General features: G+C 40.3%; 1 protein-coding gene across 3 annotated transcripts in view; it reads right to left on the bottom strand.

The window, feature by feature from the left end:
- SNX9 (sorting nexin 9) overlaps positions 1-23,408 on the bottom strand; it is a 69,597-nt gene that overhangs the window by 21,161 nt on the left and 25,028 nt on the right. For 2 of the 3 annotated variants that reach the window (XM_074580493.1, XM_074580496.1), the window contains exons 5-11: positions 8,786-8,969; positions 7,841-7,994; positions 6,381-6,465; positions 5,433-5,558; positions 5,018-5,135; positions 2,147-2,277; positions 616-719 (exon numbers count right to left, since the gene is read on the bottom strand). In XM_074580493.1, the coding sequence (XP_074436594.1) occupies positions 616-719; positions 2,147-2,277; positions 5,018-5,135; positions 5,433-5,558; positions 6,381-6,465; positions 7,841-7,994; positions 8,786-8,969 (902 nt within the window). The remainder of the gene's footprint in view (positions 1-615; positions 720-2,146; positions 2,278-5,017; positions 5,136-5,432; positions 5,559-6,380; positions 6,466-7,840; positions 7,995-8,785; positions 8,970-23,408) is intronic. The other variant, XM_074580495.1, reaches the window with a different exon arrangement.

Genomic DNA, 23,408 nt, shown 5'->3' with positions numbered 1-23,408 from the left:
ACATGTAGGTACACTACTGCTTTGCTACTATAAACACTTCTATCTAATTTATCCAGTTTCAGACACAAAACATTATCCAAGTTCCTATGTTCTACAACAGCAAGCAAAGCACGCCATGCATACTACGTATCTTCTAAGAAAAATATTAAGCCTAAAGGAGTGAAATAAAGGCTGCAGAGTAAATCCACTCTTTCACTCTATGAAACCCAGAGGTCTACCACCAAGAGCGCTATACATAAAAAAGTGTATGTATATCTAACATATACACATATAAAATAAATATATGCATTTGCACTTCCAGAAGGATGCCCCCAATATACTTCCATAGCAATATAAAACATAACTCCATAGGATCTGCCAGTACTCTAGCTCATCAACTAGTTTTGCATACATCTTTTTAGGATCAGTATTCAGCTGCTGAAGTCAGAGACATTACAATGGAGTTCCACCAAGTTTTGGAGAAGTTGATATGAAAGTCTTATTCAAACAATTTTTCAGCTCTGCCTTGGTGAATGCTTCCTCAAATATGCACGCTTAATATTCTCCTTTTATATTAGCTCAGTATCTGTTGTATATCCAAATGCATGATGTCCATGCAAAAAGAAACCACCTTACATTTCTACCATGTCCAAATCAGGAGCTTCTGGTTCCATTGTAGAAAAGATCATGACTCCAACAGTTTCATCCTTTTCTGCCTTCCGCTTTCCAGTTTTCCACTCCTTAAGAAAAAAAAAAAAACAAAACCCCAAAAAGAGAAAATAAAAAAATACAACAGACAAACATTTGACCACCACTGTTCATGCAGCTTTAAAGGCCTGTACTTAAGCAGTGAACAAAATGTTTAGAAGAACAGTTAACTGATAGACTACACAAGTTAAAACCTCTTAAATGAGTTTCACTGGGGTCAAGGTTTCTTAAAGTTTTCCCCCCCTTGTGCACTTTGTTTTCTAGATTCTGGGGTAAACAGACCCTTTTTGTATATTACTGAAACACAGTGTAATAGCAATTATATTCAGCTGTCTCTGCACATCTGATAGTGCTGATATCAGAAGCTACTCAAGAAGATCACAAGACTATTACGCAATTGCCATACTAAGTTTAGTGGGAACAGATAAAAAGGTTAAAAATTCTACATGTATTGCAACATCTATCTGTTCTACCAGTCCATAGGTTAGACACTAAGAACTGCTGACTAGCTAGCATAATTATACAATTCTCCACTGGCCACCCAAATATCACGTCACTAGGACTGCTACTTTCTATGTTATTAAGCCTCTACTTAGAGGATCACAGAGTAATTCTTGCAGGAAGCGACCTCAGAAGGTTTGTAGTCCAACCTCCTACTCAAAAAGGGTCAGCTATGACCTTAGTTACTCAGGGCTTTATGCAGTCTGGTCTTCAAAGCCCCCAAGGATCATTTACTTTTTCAGCAAAGTCTGAGTATTAGAAGCATGACTATTTTGAGGAGAAAGCAGCAGAGTTTTCACTCTGTGTAGTTACACAAATTAGTAACAGAGCTGGAGCTCAGTCATGAGGAAACCATTATTTACTGAAGGTGAAGATATTAAAACCTCTGTAAAAAGCATAAGAAAATGCTTGGGGTGGTGGTGGTGGAGGGAATAAAAAAGGTATTACATCAAGTAAGACTGCAGCATAATGCTATTACAACCCATTTCAGACAGAATTGTGTTGTTGAGGGAGGGGGAGATGTTTTTAAAATATAATACAGGACCAGACACATCCTAGAACTGTTACCCAGTAGCTTCTGCTAGCAAAGCAGCAGAGGACCACAGTAATTAGCAATTCCAACAGAGACAGATCAGAGCAACAGCTAAAAGAGTTGTCATGTATATTCCTATTCTGCTGGAGAACACAAAGGGTCCTTAAAAGACTGGCAACAAGGCTACTTCAAAGAGCACACCTCTGTTGGAACGGCACATAGCATTTCACACAAGCAACTTTATGCGTCATTTTGACCAATCAGCTTAGTTAGTTAGTTAGTAAAGCCAGCAGCTTTCAGCTCGTCACTACTGCCCACAGGGAGGCAGACAAATGAGAAGGCTGCAAAGCTGAACTCTTCCTCCAAAGTGGGATGGTGCTAGGGAGCAATTTCTCAGACTCAGTCTGCGTCAACTTTATTTCCTACCTTCTCATCTCGGAAATTGAGAAATTGCTGGAAAACTTCACTTTCTGAGACAACAGGATGGCGACACATCCTCGTCATCCAAGCTTGCAGCCTCTCCATACGCATTTTGATAAATTCTTCTTCAAAGCGCCCTGTTATATGTTAAACGGTAATTGTTACATTTCTACTTTAACACCCACTGCTTTTTTTTTTTTTAATTAAAACTGAATCTGTAATTCAGATGGTGAGTTATTAACCATTTAATGACTCCGAATTTCCAAGAAGGAAACATTATGCTGACAAATCAGAACTACCTTAATTACAGTATCTTGGTTACTGACCAAGAGTACTCCTCCTTTTAAAGATAGTCAGGAAGTATTAAAAAGCCCTAATTCACCCACAATTCAAATCAGGTTTTTTTGGGAAAAAAAATAAAATAAACTTTTGTATGGAAACATTAAGTATTCAGATGACCCAAGACAGAAGCTAGGCACAAGCTTGGAATACAGGTATTTTTCTGATACAGTCTAATAAATTCTTGGTCAATGTAAAGCTCAATAATGTTGGAGAAAAAGGAACTACTTACTTTCCAAGTTGTCAGGTCCTAGCTAACAAAGCTTTTGAAACCGGACTGCTCAGATACAAATAGCAGATTTAAAAAAGCAGTACCTCCCATAAATATATTTCTGTATACATAAATGAACGTGTTGGGAAAAAAAACTCAAAAAAAATCTCAATAAATCACATGGATGAAAGTGGTTAGAATACATACATGTAAGACTAACTGGTTTTTTGGTAGTTAAGAGATTTTAACACAACCTATTTAGAAAAATAAAAGGAAATTTGTTACTTATTTAAAACAGTAGTGCATCATCACTGTGTATTTACAAGAACCTTTTAGTTTTACCACAAACTGTGCCTTGAGAGAATCTTTTCCAATTAAAAAAATGCACGACGTCAGATTTCTGAAGCATACAGTGAATAGGATGTATTTGAAAGGAACGAGAGATTCCTTCGGCACCCAACTCTTCTAATTTCCATAGCAGCGCAGATGACAAATTTTGAGCGCTTGTACTCTTCAGTATAATTCTACTGTGTAGTTACTATGGCAGCAACTCCGCAAAGTTGAGATGGGGTTTTTTTGTGTTATTTTTTTATTTAGTTTTTATTGCAAATATGGAAGCTAGCAAGACTAGCAGGTAAAGAATACAACTAGTGAAAAAAAGACATCTGGGTATCAGTACATGTCCTGTAAATTATCTAGAAAAAAAAAAAATAGAAAACAACTACTATAGAAGAGACATTGTTAAACCTGCAGCAATAACTTGTTCCACCTTTAATCTATACTGAAACCTCTGCATCATTCCTGCCAGCATAAGGATTACAAGGCAACAGGAACAGCAACGCTTGGAAGTTATGTGCTGGTCACTAGGCATATCATTACCAGCAAATCATGATCCTTCGCAAAGTCAGTCTGTTTGTAGAGAGTCTTGCTTTTCCAAGACTAAAACACAGAAATACTTTTCTAGACAGTCTTCAGAAAGAAGCCTCCTAAACACAATGAAAAAATTACTATTTTTTCAGTTTCTCATCATGTTTCAAAAAAGAGACGTGTGCTTTTTTTTTTTTCCTTTTTTCTTGAGACAAGTTACCCTCTCCCACAGACTCCAGAGGACTGAAAATCACAGGCAAGCTTTGACTGTGACACCAAATTCTTGAGTCTTTTAAAATACAGTTACAATAAAATCTAGAGATCCCATCAGGTCTCATGGTTTCCTTTTAGTCCACATGAACACGTTCAAGAAAAAATACTGGTGAATTCTAAACATGAGATTAAGGGGAGGGGAGGAAGTCGCTTCCTCACTTTTCAGTTTCCTCGGCATTTATCCCAGCACCTGCATCAATGCTTAGCTTTCTTCAAACCCAGCAGAGCTGCCACATTTTCAGTGATGCCCCCAGGCACATGGTTGGCGACATGCCGGCTTTTGTGTGTTTGGTTTTGGCTGGTTGTCTTAAAGGCCATATAAAATCTTACCAGAACACACTCAAGTGGAAATAGGCAAAAGTAATGCATTTTCCTCCTATATAGGTGTCTAATTCTTTTCTTCACATGCACTCAAGCACACTCTTGTAGAAATGAAGTCAGAGACTATTTGAAAACACACAGGTGTTACCATATTCAATTGCAGTGACTCAACTCATGAACATTTAAAAGGGTTAAATACTACTTTTCTTGAAGTCAGAACAAAAGACTTCCGTAAGCATCAGAAAGTTTGGTCAAGCTGAACTAACATCAAACCAGAGCAGAATGCTATACAAATGTAAGATGCTTTCTAAATCAAGTGTGAAATCAAGCAACAGGAGAAACAGCTGCAACATTTTAATTGTGAGCAAAAAACCCCAGTTTGTCAGTGGATGCTCCCTTTCCTCTGGGAGCTTTGCTTCATATGCAATCAGTGCTTTACAATCAAATGCAAAAGAAAAAACGACACACACACACACACGCAGAGAACCCCCTCAAAAACCATTTCTCCAGACAATCAGCAAACATGGAACAGAAGTAGTTATCTCTTCTCTCCAGTAATCAGTATTCTCTTCTGTAGTAACTAGGGTGTTTTGAGTTTTTTTTGTTGGTTTTAATTATTTTATTTACTTTTAAATCACTGGACTAGATAAGTAAACCTGAGTTCTGAAATGACGCACTTAGTGCTGATATTTTATTATCAACAGGCCATCACAACTCATCATAATTGTTGAATGGTGAAAGGTTGGGGTTTGTTTTTTTTTACACCTCCTTTAAAAATAGTGGGAAAAGGCAAGAAATAACTGAATCTTGTAGAAGAGTGATCTCCTTACTTCCCATTCCATGAATTCAAAACTGTGAAAAATTACCTGTTACTTGCTTGTCTGGAAGAGATGGGATTGGAATGGCTAATCCGAATTTAACCAGGAGACGCTCATACAACCAGTCAAAGTGCTTATATCTGTGGTTGACAGATCGATTAGTGTTCTGTAAGAAAAATACAACTCTGAATTTTGACAGGCATCTACAGATAGGGACATGAAACAAGTGTGACCAGAATAGTAAGTATGTGGAGTGCAAATAAAGTTTACGATTTAGAGCCTTGAATCTGTAATTACAGAAGAACCTGAAATGCTAGAACAAAGTAACTCCTTGGGGAAAAAAAAACGTGTGACAACTACCACTTACTCTTACAACCCTGTTACCAAGTCACACAAACTGTATTATTTATATGTACAAATGACCCGTATTTGCAAGAGAAGATCCTGTTTCAGATACACTTACAGTGCAGGTCAGCTGATATTCAATGTAGCTCTTGAGACCATACATTTTAGAACCTTTTTTGGGATCTGCCACCACACAGTCAAATGTAGAGGTAGGATAAACCCACATAGGGCCATAATCACCAATCTGTAAGAAATCGTAAATATTATCTTTAAATACATCATGTTGTACCAGCTGCAAAAAAGGAGACAAATACTTTCTCTCTTCACTTAAAAGTTTCCATTGATTTCAGCAAGAGCTTGATAGTCAGGAAATAGAGGGGTTTCTCACAACCACAGATGATTGACCACAGTTGTTTTTGTTTATCTTATTCCGTATTTTACAATTTTTCCCAAATAGCAAAGGAGTGGTGAATTCTAGAGATTGCTACTTCAATCACATCTCACTAGAAGAACATACATCTAGAAGAGTTTGGTTTTTAGATTGGAAGATGACCTGGCCATCATGACTAAATATTGCAAACCTTTATAAACATAGCTCCTATGTATTAGATAACTAGCTCTGCCACCCAATCCCAAAAAGGCTTATTTTCATGATCACAAGTAATAGAGACACAGCATGAGAAAAAAAAAGTACTGAAAAAAAAAATCAGCACACTTAGAAAAAAGGAGTTAAGACTTGACCCTGAAAAATCTCTCAATGATATATGACTCTGAAATGTAGTTTACCACAACTTAAAATACTTAAGAGGTACGTGGTTTTATTATGACAGTTCTATTTCTAATTATACGTTCAGCATCAGTTGAACCCAAATATATATAGCAACCTTGAGGCTAAAAGTTAAGTTGGGGAAAAAGGAAGGGTGGGGAGGATTTAAAAAAAAAAAAAAAAAAACCAAACCAAAAAAAACCCCAAACCAACCACAAAAAAACCCAAACAAAAAACCCCCGATCACAAAACAAACCACACCACCTCCACACAAGAACTACACTCACATCCCCAACTTACAATTATGGGAATTTTCTCTTTGGGTTTTGCTAGCTGCTTTGCCAACAGATACTGTTCCATCCCAGGTTTTGCAAATCCAGGAAATCTAACAATAAAATGAAGTGGTAAATTTATTCCATACTTTCCTTCCTTTGGCATATGCAGAATTACCTGCCACTATAGGAAAAAGCTGTTAGTATTTCTCAAGTATAGAAAATAATTTATGTGGAATACTTAAACCACCAACCATTTTCCCCAAAAAGAAGAAAAGCTTTAGCTACTGAGCTCTTATTTGTGTAATACAGGCCCCTTCTTCCAAGGTAAAGTAGCTATTTGTGCTCTGCAACCCATCAGAGCAGACATAACAGGAGGACATAAAATAAAATCTGCCACTCCCCTGCAGTCCACCCTCTCTGGAGATGCGCACACACACGTACAGGCTCATGCACACCAGCCTGCCCTTTCAGATTATAGGAATCAATCATCTGAAAGAACAACGAACTGCAGATTTATTAAGTGCTTCTAATCATGAGTTATGTTAGATAATTTATTCACCAATTAGAAAGAAAACCACACACAAAAAAAGTCACTGTAACATCCTTAAAGTCTGTGTAAGAAGTCTTACAAAAAACAAGAGGTGGTTCTCTTTCTAATTAGGAAGATACCTCGCCCTTCAAGTACTGCCAACCTGCTGCCGGCTTCCAGAAACACGGGAAGTTTTTAGTAGGACTTACTTCACAGACAAATAACGCTCTTAAATAAGGTATGTTTATGGTGGTTATACTAAATGGATTTGGAACAAGTAGATGCCACGATGATGCAAAGGTAAAGTTGCAAAACTGGACAAAGCCTCCAGTGATGAACAAAATCAACTGTCTCTGCATGACTAGTTATTAATTTTGGTTACCTACCACACAGATTATCACACAGTAGCTTCTCAGAGTAACAGTAGTTTTAGACTAAACAAAGATTAAGTTGTAACATGAGATAATGCTAGTATAACCCTGACAAAGCTTCACACTATTGCAAGATTTTTACCTAAAAAAAAACAATAAAAAAAAAATCAAGGTTTCTGTGGCTCAAGAATCAATCTGGGTGATGCACAGACACACGAGAGCAACTTAAATTGCTCATGAACTCTGAGGCAGCACATTCAACCAGTCTCACTGTATGGACAAGCCATCCATCACCTTTCATTTTCACTAAGCACATGAAGTTTAGATCTTGCAAAACTATCATTTGCCTGTATAACACCTCCAAAAATTATACAGCTTTGTCATGTATTTTCAGATTTTCATGGATCTGTGTTCTCTGAGCACACAGGGAGAATGCTGAGCTACAAATCCATTTCCACTTTTACCCCTAAAACTGTAATATTTACGTTGCATAATTCAAGAAGGTTGAATGGTCACACATTTACACAACTTGGAAAATTCCAATTCTCTTCAATATATACACATTTGCCCCATATTTTCCATTACTTGTTAAGTGGTAACTTCATAGCAGCTGCACGAGAATTTCCACGTTGGACCCCCCCAGCCTCTGACGCTTCAGTCTCCTTGTAACCAAGGTAAGACGGTGAAGTTGATTTTGGGTCATCCCAGTCATCATCCCAGTCATCGTCATCAGCAGCTGCTGAAGTACAGGGGAGGGCAGGGAAAGAAGAAAGTTAAATACTTTCTCTTTAAAAACAGAAGCAGCTACCTTAGCACTCATACACAATCAACAAGGCAGAGCTAGTTCAGCCTTCTATTTCATGATTTCTCCTGAATTAGCACCATCCCCACCCAATACAACCTGCAAAACACTATACTAGAAATCCATTGAGGAAGAAGGGGGGAAAAAAAAGAAAATAAAAAAGAAAAAAAAAAAAAAAAAAGAGATGCTGGTGTGTTAAGATGAATTCAATAGTGTTCCATATCCACAGACTCCACATTAACTTTCCCCAGTTATGAGTTCTCCTCTTAATTTAGGCCTTTACTACAAAAGTGTAGAGAAACCTTCTGAAAGGCTATGCACCTCCTAAAAGTAAGGATTTAAGAGATGACTTCTTCACAGGCCTGAGGATACAAAATCAAGGGTGTTTAACTTCCAGTTATGCAAGCTGAACAACATGCCTGAGAATAGATCATGTATGCACAAGACTTTGGCTCGCCAGATTTCCATACAAGTTTGAGACATCTGTTACGGTGGATCTGATTTAGCAGGTTTTGTTTGTTTGTTTGTTTTTTATTTATTTATTTATTTTAAAAAAAACCTATTATTTTAGGGTCCAGTTTACCTCTGTGGCAATGTGCTACTAGGAAGCTGCTTTTGTTTTGTTTTTCAAATAAACCATGTTCTATAGTTATGAAAGATTAAGCACTTCTTACCTCTACTATCCACCTACTCTAATGTAGTGAAAAATAAGAGCATTATTAGCACACCTGGTCCTTGATATGCCTGTGGATGACCAAATGCTGCTGCTGTCTCCCAGTTATTTGAAGCACTGTTCCTCTGGCCAGCTGTACTTTCAGGTTTCGTCGCCCAGCTGTCAACAGCATTTCCATTATCCCAGTTCCCAGACTTCCCAACGTTCCAGCTGGACCAAGGATCACTGGCATTGTTTGCCTACATGGTATAAAGACAAAAGCAAAGAAATTGCTGAAGAAATGAGCAACGACCATGTACTTTCATCTTGAAGTCTCTGATCTCATCCTGATAGGCTGTGAGCTTGCATTCAGCACTGCACTTGTTCGATTTAGGAGCAGCTGCCAAATCCTATGTTCCTAGCTACACAGCTCTTAAATGCAGTAAGCACCTGGAAAAACTGATCAGCTTTCCAACCATATGACACCAATACATACTAATAAGAATGTTACATCTCCTCAGGGAAATTAAACTATTTGTTCCAACAGTGTTAGGAAGCACTCTTACCCATGATAATTATTTTACACTAACACCTTACGTATGGTGCATGGGAACTATTAATTACATAAAGCCATGGACTAATTAGCACGTTTAAAACAGGAACACAAAAGTCAAGAATTAGGTTTTTCCAAATGTTTATTTTATCAAACTCAGATTAATGGCCTTACTACAAGCAAATCATAAATTGCCCACCCACACCATCACTATTGGTGTGACAGTTAGGAAGTTAGGGCCAGCAACCTGCTTGGCTTCCCTGTCAGATCTTAATTAATTCACTTTGAAGACAAGGGAAGGAAACAAACATCTGCCAGGGAACAGTCTGGCATTTCCCTGTAGACCCACTCTCTCAGTATAAGCTTCTGGTGAAGGTAATCACACATACCCTTCTGCGGATGCTGCTGTGGAGGTGGAAACCTCAGTGAGAGCGTAGAGCTGACACGTCTCTAACTACTGCATCAATTTGTCAAGTTAATCTGTCACTAAGTTGGAGTAGTAGCTTAGCATCCTGCTCAGCTCCTTGATTTTAACACTAGACTTTGCAAAAGCATTGTCTAGTTAAGTGCAGTCTACTCTAGACACTCAGTGCAGAGACTAGCTAGCAGAAAGAAAAAAAAAAAAAACCCACCACACAAATCAAAATCCACACTCCCAAAGTATAGGAGGAAGAAGGAGGAGAAGGGGAAAGAAAGCAAACAAAGACTACAAAGCTTGTCTTGTTCAGCAGAGGGAGAAATGGAGTTTTGTAAAATGAAGTCTCAAAACCTACAGAAGCCAGTGCATTATTTTTATAATGAAGCAGCATATCAAAGAAAGTATGCCTAATACAAATTAATTGCTATTAGATTATAACATTTACATACATCTTAGAACATTTACCAGTACCAAAATTCAATAAAACTCCCACTGAAAACTAAATTGTTCTCTTCAAAAATGTTGAATACGTTTGTTTCTTACACAAAATGCACAAAAACAGGTGCACCTACTCCACACTCCATTTTTGTTCACTAAAATTCTCTTCTCTCATTTCAGCTTCGAGAGATTACTTAGGAATGAGAGCTCTCACTTCAGTTTTTCCTAAAACGAAGTTTTCTGACAGTCAGATTTCACAGACACTATCAAACATTTAAGACCTGAAAACGCTTTGGACCTGTACTATTGATACAACGTAACACCTATTCTTTATGTACAAAATCCCCAAGATCTGGAAATCAAGACCAAGCCCCAAAATCAGGGGAAATCACCATTCAGAAGACTCACTAGAGTCAGCAGGTCTTTAGGAACTGAAGGCATGAGAGAGATTATGTGGACAGCTTCTATATAGACAGTTTGGGTGATTTGTTTTTGAGGATGAAACTGATGCAAGAATACTACTCCCTAAGGGAGTAATATCATTGAGGTCTACCTAATTCTTGGATAGCTGATACACAGTGCTACTCTCAGGAATTACAAAGTTGTTGCTGGTGGCTTATGAGGTACCAGCCTGCTCCTCCTATGATGTTCACCTGGTAAGAGTTTATGCAAAGAGAAAAAACCATACACACCATCAGCCAGAGCTTATAATCTTTGCTAAAGGAAAACACATACACTGGGGCTCAACCACATGGGAAAGCGTGCCTGCTCCTAACATAACTTAGGGCTCCTAGAAAAAGAATAGTTTGCATAATATTCATTTGCATATACTTCTGCAATATACATTGTGCTGATCACTAGCAAATGAAAGCCCAGAGGTGGGATGATTGCCAAAAGGCTGAGTAAAGTTTTCCTCTCCTCTGCAGTTCATGCGAAATCTGGTACATGAGTGGGTGGCAAAGAAACCTTAAGATCTGCTGCAAAGCAAGGGGTAGGTAATAATATTAACACTGGGTACGTACGTTACTAAAGAATGACTGTCAAGAGTGACCATCACCAAACTTGCAGACAGGTACTGATATACACTAAATGCTGTACAGCAAGGAGAAATGGATTACTTAAACTGTGCTCTCAGATATTTTGTCTTTATGTACCCATATGGAAGCAGTATTCAAATCAGAAAATTTCACTTTTGAAGTGACCAAGAAAGTTCTGGGGTGAGCTCTTGACCCTAGGTGTATTGCCCACAGGCTATAAAAGAGGTGGTATATGCTATTCCCGGATATGCTATTCCCACTCAGCTTCTTTCTGCCAAAGGGTCCACATTTCTTTCTGAGGCACTGGGAAAAGGGTAAGAGATCAGTTAGAAACATATATATACATATAGACAACACATCTCAAAGAGCATTTACAGGTCTCTTTTCACCTTTCGTCAAGTGTTTGCCTACATACACACACACCATGGACGCTTCTAAGTAGTAGCAAAAAAAAAAAAATAATCAGTAAACGTGGAGAAGGGGTCAAGAATCAGGCCTGCCATCCTCGAGGTCCCATAACACTGTGGAAGACCATGTAAAGACAGCATTTATTAAAAGGGTAATCTTGGCTCCAGTCAGCAGTTCTGTGGATCTCAGCAGCTGACAAATTCCATATGAGAAGCCATTTGCGTGGCTTAGCTCTGGTTGAGTAAACCCTAATTAAGACAGCAATTCTTTTGTAAGTGATTAAATTATATGTTCTCACACCTTTAGTTTTCCATAACTGAAACTGATAATCCTCTGATCTCTCTTTAGTCACCACAAAAAAGACGAAGTGTCCTTGCAAGAAGCTGTTATTTAGTCAATATAACTTGATACAGCACACCTAACATCCAAATATATAATCAAATGCAAATGCATAGATATAAATGCCACACCATGCATAATTAAGAAACCTCAGATGGAACATTGTATCTCTTTGCTCTTCAAGATAACATCTGGGAAGACCACACAACCAGGCACGCACAGTCCAGGAGGCTCCTCCAGTGCATTGATGATAACTTTTTGACACAGGAGCCTACAAGGAGAGGAGCACTCCTGGACCTAGTACAGACAAACACAGAGGGACTGGTGGAGGACATTAAGGTTGGGGGCACCCTAGGTTGTAGTGATCATGAAGTGATAGAGTTCAGGATCATGGGTACTACGCACAGAACAACAAGAAGTAAAATTACAAACTTGGATTTCAGGAAGGCTAGCTTTGATCTCTTCAAGAAACTGCCTGGAGAGATCCTGTGGGCTAGGGCTCTGGAAGGCAAAGGGGCTCAAGAAAGCTGGTTGGTATTCAAAGACCACTTCCTCCAAGCTCAGGATCGGTGCATCCCTAAGAGAAAGAAATCAGCAAAGGGACGCAGGAGACTTGCATGGTTGAGCAGGGAGCTTCTGAAAAAGCTCAAGTGGAAGAAGGAAGTTTACAATAAGTGGAAGAATGGACTGACCCCTTGGGAGGATTACAAGAATGCCACCAGAGCGTGCAGGGATGAAACACGGAAAGCCAAGGCCACCTTGGAATTAAACCTGGCAAGGGATGTCAAGCTCAACAGGAAGGGCTTCTACAAGTATATTGGAAGCAAAAGGAAGACCAGAGATGTTGTGGGTCCACTGTTGAATTAGACAGGAGCCACGGTGACAAAGGATGCAGAGAAGGTGGAGTTACTGAATGCCTTCTTTTCTTCAGTCTTTACTGCTCAGCCCAGCCCTCAGGAGTCCCAGGCTTTGGGGAAAGTAAGGGGGGAAAGAAGACTTCCCCTGGGTTGAGGAGGATCGAGTGAGGGATCAATTATGTCAATTAGATATTCACAAGTCCATGGGCCCCGATGGGATGCACTCGAGAGTGCTGAGGGAGCTGGCAGAAGTCATTGCTGGGCCGCTCTCCATCATCTTTGAAAGGTCCTGGAGAACAGGCGAGGTGCCTGAGGACTGGAGGAAAGCCAGTGTCACTCCAGTCTTCAAAAAAGGCAAGAAGGAGGATCCGGGGAACTACAGGCCAGTCAGCCTCACCTCCATCCCTGAAAAGATGATGGAACAGCTCATTCTGGGCATCACCTCAGGGCACGTGGAGGAAAAGAAAGCTATCAGATGTACTCAACATGGATTCGCCAAGGGGAAATCACATCTGACTAATCTGATTGCCTTCTATGATGGCATGACTGGATGGATAGATGAGGGGAGGGCGGTAGATGTGGTCTACCTTGACTTAAGCAAGGCATTCGACACAGTCTCCCACAGCATCCTCATGGGGAAGCTTAGGAAGAGTGGGTTAGATGGATGGACAGTAAGGTGGATAGATAACTGGCTGAAACAGAGAGCTCAGAGGGTCATGATTAGGGGCACAGAGTCCAGCTGGAGGTCAGTGACGAGTGGTGTTCCCCAGGGGTCAGTACTGGGTCCAGTCCTCTTCAGTATATTCATCAATGACCTGGATGAGGGGATGGAGTGCACCCTCAGCAAGTTTGCTGATGACACAAAGCTGGGAGGGGTGGCTGACACACCGGAAGGCTGTGCCGCCATACAGAGAGGCCTGGACAGGTTGGAGATTTGGGCAGAGGAACCTTATGAAATTCAACAAGGGCAAGTGTAGGGTGCTGCACCTGGGGAGGAATAACCCCATGCACCAGTACAGGTTGGGGGCTGACCTGCTGGAGAGCAGCTCTGTGGAAAGAGACCTGGGAGTCCTGGTGGACAACAGGACGACCATGAGCCAGCAATGTGCCCTCATGGCCAAGGCAGCCAGTGGCATCCTGGGGTGCATCAAGAAGAGCATGGCCAGCAGGTAGAGGGAGGTCATCCTCCCCCTCTACTCTGCCTTGGTGAGGCCGCACCTGGAGTACTGTGTCCACTTCTGGGCTCCCTGGCTCAAGAAGGACAGGGAACTGCTGGAGAGGGTGCAGCAGAGAGCTACCAAGATGATTAGGGGACTGGAACACCTCTCTTATGAAGAAAGGCTGAGGGATTTGGGTCTCTTCCGTCTGGAAACAAGACGGCTGAGGGGGGACCTTATCAACACTTCTAAATGCTTAAAGGGTGGGTGTCAGGAGGATGGGGCCAGGCTCTTTTCAGTGGTGCCCAGCGACAGGACAAGAGGTAACGGGCACAAACTTGAGCATCGGAAGTTCCACCTAAACATGAGGAGAAACTTCTTTCCTTTGAGGGTGGCAGAGCACTGGAACAGGCTGCCCAGAGAGATGGTGGAGTCTCCAACTCTGGAGACATTCAAAACCCGCCTGGACGCGTTCTGTGCAACCTGCTCTAGGTGACCCTGCTCTGGCAGGGGGGTTGGACTAGATGATCTCCAGAGGTCCCTTCCAACCCTATGATTCTATGTACAATGAGATTGAATTCAAGAATAAACTCCTTAAAGGCAGCTGATTTTCCCTTTTGTAGACTATTACAGACTTGCTCGCTCCTACTGTTCTAGGAGAAAAACCACCGCTAACAGAGAGGGAGCACATTACTAAATATTTTAAGAGTCTTCCATTAAGGGCAGATTCACACTCACTATAGAAACAGATCATTACTGGTGAGGGCCCGGGGGAGGGGGCGAGAAGTCTAGTATGTTTTTAAAGAACTAATTATAGTTGAATGAGAAAAAAATTCCACCACAACAGGAAAATACTCAGCTTAGGGGTGGAATGTCAGTATCTTCACAAAATGAATCATTAATTAAATAGAAAGAACTGACATCTTTGCTACTTTATGGAGCATCCAGAGTTATAGACAGTAAAGCTAAGGTAAGTCACTGAGGCATCTCTCTGCACTGCATAAAAATCTTTTTTTGACCTCTTAGCCAACTAAAGTGTTCCTGGCAGACTCCTTCCTCATATTAATGGATGCTCCTGATGGACAAATAGATCCATTCTACTCCTGAGGGACAAAAGCCAAAAAAACACGATGTTCAGATGCTAAAACCAAGCACCTAAAAAGATCTAGGTAACTGTGCCATCAAAAATTACAACCTCCAACCATAACAAATACACTTTGAAAACTACTCTGAGAGACAGACGCCGTGCTGAAGCAGCGAGTAGAGAAAGTAAGTCTGATCAGATCAAGGGAAGCTCAGGACAGCCAAAGCTGCAATGAGAAGTGTTACGCTCCTGAAAAGGGGTTGAAGAGAGACAGATAGCACAGTGGGATGGCAGAAAATACAAGAGTCATGGTGGCTCAGCTGAATAGCTAACAGGAATGAGCAGACCTCTCCAGTTTTATAGCTGCCTTAGTTACCTGCATGGACACAGAGCCTTAGGCATACTCAGACATTACACTAAACCCAAGTTCTTTGGATAACAACCCCTGAATAGATACATTAAAAAAAAAAGTGAATACAGACAGTCACCCTAAAAATCAAGCTTTTTTCCTCCAGGAAGAAATGTGAAAGGCTAAAAGCCTACTCTGCTGCAGCAATCACAGAACTGCCTTCACTGTGCTGTATTTACCATAGAAGAAGGGTGAACATTAGCAGATACCGAAGCAGCTGCCATGCCCATGATATTGTATGCCCAAGCTTTCTTCCTGGTAAATCATTACCTTAGCATTGTGATCCTGGGCACTTCTTTCACTCCTGAAGGAAGACCCTCTTTTCTACTGTACAATTAACCATGTATACTCCTTAAAGAGATCCTCTAGGAAAAGCAAGAGTGGAGATGGGCTAGGCTATAAGGGATAATCAGCTTTATGGACTCACATACTAGAATGTTCCTGTAGACAAATACATGAAAGCAACAGTAGAGAGGACCCTCAGATGTAGCTGACAAGGAGGCAGTAACAATGCTGTCCAAGGAAACTATTTGTTCTTCAGCTGCTCCTGTCACCTCGCTTCCTTCCAGAGGAAACCATCATTCAGCACCTCCACTCCCAGGCCTACTGCCCCTTTCATAAAGTAGTCCCTGCAAAGAAGCCTGCTCACAAACTACATACAGCCAAGGCACACCCACAGGACACTCCTTGCTTTCATAGAATAGAATAGAATCACAGAATGGTTCGGGTTGGAAGGGACCTTTAAAGGTCATCTAGTCCAACCTCCCCTGCAATAAGCAGAAACATCTTCAATTAGATCAGGCTGCTCAGAGCCCCATCCAACCTGACCTCGAGTGTTTCCAGGGATGGGGCATCTACCACCTCTCTGAGAAACCTGTTCCCAGTGTCGTACCACCACCCTCATTGTAAATTTCTTCCTTATATCTAGTCTAAATCTTCTCTCTTTCAGTTTAAAGCCATGACCCCTTGCCCTATCACAACAGGTCCTGCTAAAAAGGTTGTCCACATCTTTCCTGTAGGCCCCCTTTAAGTACTGAATAGGCTGCAATAAGGTCCCCCCAGAGCCTTTTTTCTCCAGGTTGAGCAACCTCAACTCTCTCAGCCTGTCCTCATAAGAGAGGTGCTCCAGCTCTCTGATCATCTTTGTGGCCTTCCTCTGGACCTGCTCCAACAGGTCTATGTCTTTCCTCTGCTGAGGGTTACAGAGCTGGACGCAGCACTGCAGATGGGGTCTCACCAGAGCAGAGCAGAGGGGCAGAATCACCTCCCTTGACCTGCTGGCCACGCTTCTTTTGATGTGGCCCAGGATATGGTTGGCTTTCTGGGCTGTGAGCGCACATTTTCAGCTCACATCCAGCTGTACCTCTGAATTCTTCTCAGCAGGACCACTCTCAATCCCTTCATCCCCCAGCCTGTATTGATACTGTGGGTTGCTTTGACCCAGGTGCAGGACCCTGCACCCCACCTTGGGCCCACTTCTCGAGCCTGTCTAGGTCCCTCTGGATGGCATTCCATCCCTCAGGCCTGTCAGCCACATCACTCAGCTTGGTGTTGTCCGCAAACTTGCTGAGGGTGCACTTGATCCCACTGTCTGTGTTATCGATGAAGATATTAAACAGTACTGGTCTGTACTGCAAGCGCATATTGTCAGCTCATGTCCAGCTTTTCTTGTACCAGTACCCCCAAGTCCTTCTCAGCAGGGGAAAATAACCAAACCACCAGTGTAAGAACTGAGTTACTACCATGAAGAGCGGAACAGTTAGTTTTTTGTTCTTTTCCCACTTCCAATCCCATTTCCTCACCCGTGAGGTTATTCACAGCCAGAGTGGACTACAGACTGTATGGCTTCTGCACAGTGCAGGCACAGGATTTTCAGGATTTGACTCCTGATTCAGCTCAAAAAAAGCCATGTTTGAAATACAGAATGGTCTTTTAGAAAGATACATAATTTAGACTTAAGTAAAGAATTCTCAGTGACGGAATGAGGGGAGGGGGAAAAAAACCAAATCTGTTGTAAACCTCACTGCTTAAAGGAAATTATTACTTTTTTTAAATTAAATTTTGCTTAGTTTTAACTTTCAGACACTGGAGATCCTATCTTCTGGTTTTTGTTATGCACACCTGCACATATAAATGGCAATCAAGTCACCTCTTTATATGCTTATCTTCTCTTGAGCTGATTTCAATCCTTAATGGTTTCTTCTTGAAACACAGATGAGAAATTTCAGACAGTTTTCCAAGTAGCAGTCACAGCAATGCCAGAAACAGAAGAAAGACCCCCTGTTTCTCTCTGATGTTCTCTAGACATCCCAGGATCAGGCTAAAAAGATTAAACAAGGCTTTATCCTTCCTTTTTGGGAAAAGCACTCTGTATTTTTGTTTGGGAGGAGAGGACAGGGTTTCCCTTGTCACCTTTTTTTGGAGGAGGAGTTGAAGATTATTACTGGCTAAGGCTTTTCAGCTTACCACTTTCGGTGACAAATGCCAACTATTCCATCTTAAAATAAGAAGTGCTCAGTGAACAATTAACAACAAAAAATTTAAATCAGAAAGGAAGCTATATACTGCAGTAAGCCCCCGGCTGTGGTGAAGGGGATTCTGCAACACATGCATGCCACTGCAAGTGCGCAAGCAAGTAGAAACACTCATAGGAGGGCTGATAAGATTGTCATTATTAGTAAGTTAAAATATTCTTTATATAGTCAATGCCAAAGACCACTACACAAAAAAACTACAAGACCAATTCACAAAACATGAAGTCAAATGAAAACAAAGCTACAAGAAAAAGAACATACAAACACTGCAAATTGTGGGAAACTATTTCAATAGTCAGATATTGTCAGAGGGTATGAGTACAGACAAGAGGTGAGGAGTGATCAAAGTACTCCAGTTTAACACCTTGCTGCTGGAGCCTTTGCATTCCACCAAAAAAGCTCAAGACAGCTCCATAACTGGAATTGGTACAATCAGTGTCATATGTTGGACAGTTATTTTTTAATATGTGAACACGATTCATTTCAAAGCAAGCAAGCCACTGTTTCCAGTACTGTATGGGAGTCACTGCCTGGTATTTTGGTTAAACAATAATTAGTCACAAATTCCTGTTACCAGTCTGAATGCAATATTCCGATTGTGACTGGGGGAGGGGAGGAAGAGCAGCTTTCAAACTACACATAGCAATGGAGGATGTTATAGTGTCATTATCTGTAACAGGAACTAGAAGTTACTAATCATGAAAGCCAAAGTAGCATAAAACACTTTGGGTTGGTTTTTTTTGGATTTTTTTATTTTGTTTTGTTTGGGGTTTTGTTTGGTTGGTTGGTTTTTTTTTTCCTTCTGAACAGTTCTAACCCACCAGTTTTGCTTATATTTCTTTTTAGATATCTTTTGCACCATGCACTTCTAGACATTACTTACGCACACTTAGAGACAACCTCAGACTTAATCTTGCAAACATATACATTTATGCAGAGTTAAGGTTTATTAGTCAAGGAAGCAATCATTTCCAAAATCCATAAACAATTGTAATTGTAACTTCCACGGTGAAGCTACCTGCTTAATTTATAAGGTAATTTAGCATACCGGTTTAACAAGACAAACTGGACTCAACCAAACTGAATGAGTCACATTTCCCATGACGATACTTCTACTTTACTGCACACACAGCAGCAACTCAGAGAATGGAAACGCTGTTACAGGAATGCAGTAACATGCATGTCAAAACTTCCACATAAGTAGAATGGTGCACTCTTATTAAGAGCACTATATTTATTTTCTTCAGTCTTCGCATTTATTGCTGCTCATAGCAGTTGGGGGTGGGGGGAGAAGGTAGTTATGGTATGCAAATTTAACCATGACAATTTGCCTTTCCAGCACTGAGTTGCAAAGAGTGGAAAAGATATGAAATAAAGAAAGCTCTGGGAATAGCTTCTTTAGCTTCCTCCTTATGCACGTTCAACAGCTTATGTCTACACAAAAGGTAACTTAAGAGTTGCCTCAGGTCCTGCACACCAATCTAGGTGCTTTCACTACTATTTATTCATCCTGCCTACACCGAAGTCCCACAGTTTTCTGAAGGAAAAGGGTTTTCTACACATAAGACAGTCCATGTATTTTCATATCCTTCAACAACTGTGTAGCAGCTGATCTTTCTTCCACTGAAAGAGAAACTGTCCTGAGTGATTTCACACTTACCAGTGGATAAAACAATACAAACATGAGAGGTTTCTGTTAGTTGCTTCCTGTACTTACTCATGGGCACTTGCTGCTCTGCCCACAACATAACTGAGACACGAAACATATGGATTCACTAAGGTCACACTGGAATTAACTGACAAATCTGCAATTCACAAAAATGGGAATTCTCAGGATACTTACTTCATCCAGAACTTACTAAGAAGATCTGTACAGTCATCTTCATACAGAAGTATGCTTGGCAGTGATTATAGAATCAGTGTCAAGAAAAGGGAACAAACTCCTCTACAAATGCAACTTATGGTTAGCTACAAGAACTATTTTTATATCTTAAATTCTGTGAAGCCGCATCTACAGCTCCTACGTCAACATAGCTAGCGATCCACTTCCACTCTGAAACAGACAGGCAGTACTCCAATTTCATTTATACATTTTTAATACTAGTTTTCTATTCTCCAGTGGGGGAGAACAAAAACAAACAAAAAAAAGGCTAGACTTTAAGCTCTAGAGGGAAGGGAGGAGAAATCATTTAGATTAAAATATATAATATACTGAAATTGATAGCATTTTTATCCTATGTTCAAACATGCATGTTACACAGGCTGTAAATAACTGGACTACATTATACTAATTGTACATACTATGCAGATAAAGTTTTAGCTTCTTAATAAGGAGAACTAGTTTGGGCCAATATAGTTGTAATTTAGATTTAATTTAGATGAAATCTAAAAAACTAAGACAAACCCTATTGTTAAAACAGAAAGCTGATATTTATTCACAGCTGTTAAAACATTTTAAGTTAGAGAAATGAAAAACCACCACAAGTTGTGGTTTAGAATGGAGAGAGATCACTGTTAAAACTGCAGTTTCTGAACCTGAAACACGTGCAAAATAAATGCATCTGTGACTTGAGAAGGACTAGTCTTGATCACAAAAAGAACCCCAAACCGAGTTGGAGGAGACTACTCAGAATGAATTTTACATTAATGCTTGTATTTCCATACATACTTTAATTATGAAGGCTCCAAACTGCAATGAGAAACACTATTTAAAACTGTGAAACAGGATATCCATTGCTGCTACAGCCCCTGGAAGGAACTCTGCATCAAAGAAATACCACAAGAGAAAAATATACCACTCCTTTTTCAACAGAAATGAGAAATTTTGTGTTCAGTGTATTTTAAGATGTTTATTTGGTTTAACCTGCTATAATTTATATCCATTTCAGTGCCATTATTGCCAGTGTTATTCTAAGACCCGAAGAGTTTACAGGTAACTTACTTTAATATGTATATGCAATTCTAGCAAACAGAGAAAACCTTAAGTGCTGATACACTTAACTCACTGGTTGTTCCAAATGACAGTCTAAAATTAGCAACCTGCATTGCCACTCAGAGGAACAGTGGATTGACAGAGAAGAAAGATTTCTCATTCCCTTTCTCTGTCCAACGGCTACAAGGTCAAAACAGCGCAAGACCTGTACAAAAGCTCCATCTTTGGCAACTAAGGATTACTTAAGTTGTATTTTGTTGAATAATTTTTTAAAGGCTTTTCAGACATTAAACTGCAAATGTTATGGGCAGATGTAACATTAAGTTCTCCTATCTGCTTTTCTCCTTCTGAGTGTAAAAATAGACGCCTTGAGTAACTTTTTTCCCTTGTTTGTGTATAACTAGCTTCATTGCTTCCTCCGATTGCTTTCATCTCCCCAATATCTTCTACAGGTAGCTCTTTGAAAGAGCAGCTGCCAGCTTTACCAAGGCAGCTATTGTGATGCAAGGAGTGAACTGGGGAAGAGTGAGCTGCCAAGGGTCATGCGGAATTCTCTTCTCCTTAGGAGGTACCTCTGTGCTCCTTTTCTATTGTAACTTTACACCTGTGGCAAACGCAGGTAAGGCACAACATCAAAACGTTGCTGTGATCATTGTATCTTTCTCAGGGAAGAAAAGCAAGTAAAAGCAGCTGCTTTTAGTTATTGCTTATGAATTACTTTTTAGGAGATTATTTACTGAACAACAACAAAAAAACGTCTTAGAAAAGGACAGATAGGCAGTAGGTCAGTGTTTGAGCTGACGATGTTTTCTTAACAAAACAAAAAAAGCTATGGATTCCAGAGTAGGAAACCAAAAGCCTCTTGTTTGCCTGGAAAGCAAGGGTGCTGGAAAGGTATGAGTGTAGACAGAGGGAAGAAGTTTATTTTGAGAGAGAGATATATGCATGCATAGAAACCAATCTGGGAAAACGGTAATGATTTAGGGTTCTGTATCATGCCCAGCATTGCTACTTAAGAAAAGCAGTCGTCCCCTCAGACCTATCAGGGCATATGAAGATATGCCAGCAAAAATATAACATATAAAGCTGAAAAATAAATCTGTTGGAATTTTTTAAAGCCCTATCAGAAGCACATTGCCATTTGAGATATTTCTAAACTGACAGGCTAACCAGTTCAGAACTTAAAAAATAAAACTAAGACAAAAAAAAAGCTATAGACAAAGTTTGCATTCAAATATACCTGGTTGTACTGGTTTTGGCTGGGATAGAGTTAATTTTCTCCACAGTAGCTGGTATGGGGCTATGTTTCAGATTTGTGACCAAAACAGCGTTAATAACACAGAGATGTTTTCGTTACTGCTGAGCAGTGCTTACACAGAGTCAAGGCCTTTTCTGCTCCTCACACCACCCCACCAGCAAGTATGCTGGGGGTGCGCAAGAAGTTGGCAGGGGACACAGCTGGGACAGCTGACCCCAACTGACCAAAGGGATATTCCATACCCTAGGACTTCATGCTCAGCATATAAAGCTGGGGGAAGAAGGAAGGGGGGTACATTTGGAGTGATGGCATTTTGTCCTCCCAAGTAAACCATTATTATGATGGAGCCCTGCTTTCCTGGAGATGGCTGAACACCTGCCTGTCAATGGGAAGCCGTGAATGAATTCCTTGTTTTGCTTTGCTTGCATGCACAGCTTTTGCTCTACCTATTAAACTGTCTTTATCCCATGGGTTTCTACACTTTTACCCTTCTGATTCTCTCTCCCATCCAGCTGTGGGGGGACTGAGCGAGTGACTTTGTGGGGCTGAGCTGCTGGCTGGGCTTAAACCACAATACTGTGGTTTAAATGGTCTCTTAAGAATAAAACAAAAAAACCCCAAGCCCACAGTCACACATTTCAACTCAGCAGGATCTATTATCTATTATTTTTAATAAGGCTTGGTACTGAAGACTATGCAACAACCCGGGTTTTTTTACTTACTGTTAGAAGAAGGGAAGGAATTCTAAGAATTAAAACCTCTTTTGACTTACTGAAATTGGAGGGTGGGGATGTTGTGTAATTACATGTATGTTAAAAATTATTAATGTTTACAGAAAGCAATTTCTTCAATATAGCAGTAGTAAGAGATATCCCCAAATATCCTGTTCATTTAGAAGTGCTTTTGTAAAGTCTTCTTGTAATAAACTTGTACCCACCATTACTATAAAATATAATAGATGGCATAAAATCTCAGTATTTAGGAATGCTGTTATTTCTTATTCAGTCCACCAGACTACACCTACGAACATTTTAGTTTGCACTATTGTGCCACGTCCAGCATCAGTTCTCTTTACACTGACATCTAACTGGTCATCTTTTTTTTTTTTCCCCTCCCTCCATAGCCTGAACATACAAGTTTCATTTAAGATCAAGTACTTTGTATATTGACCTAGTCACTCATTAAGGCACTTGAAAAGAGTAAATCAATTGCTTGCAACTGTGCATCTGAACACAGATCAATCCAAACTGCCTGAGCAAACTCATGTTATCATAA

Source organism: Larus michahellis, chromosome 3 (genome assembly GCF_964199755.1).
Source record: "Larus michahellis chromosome 3, bLarMic1.1, whole genome shotgun sequence".
In the NCBI taxonomy this organism is placed as follows: domain Eukaryota; kingdom Metazoa; phylum Chordata; class Aves; order Charadriiformes; family Laridae; genus Larus; species Larus michahellis.
The sequence above is the reverse complement of the archived record's forward strand: the minus strand, read 5'-3'. Positions and strand labels throughout refer to the sequence as shown.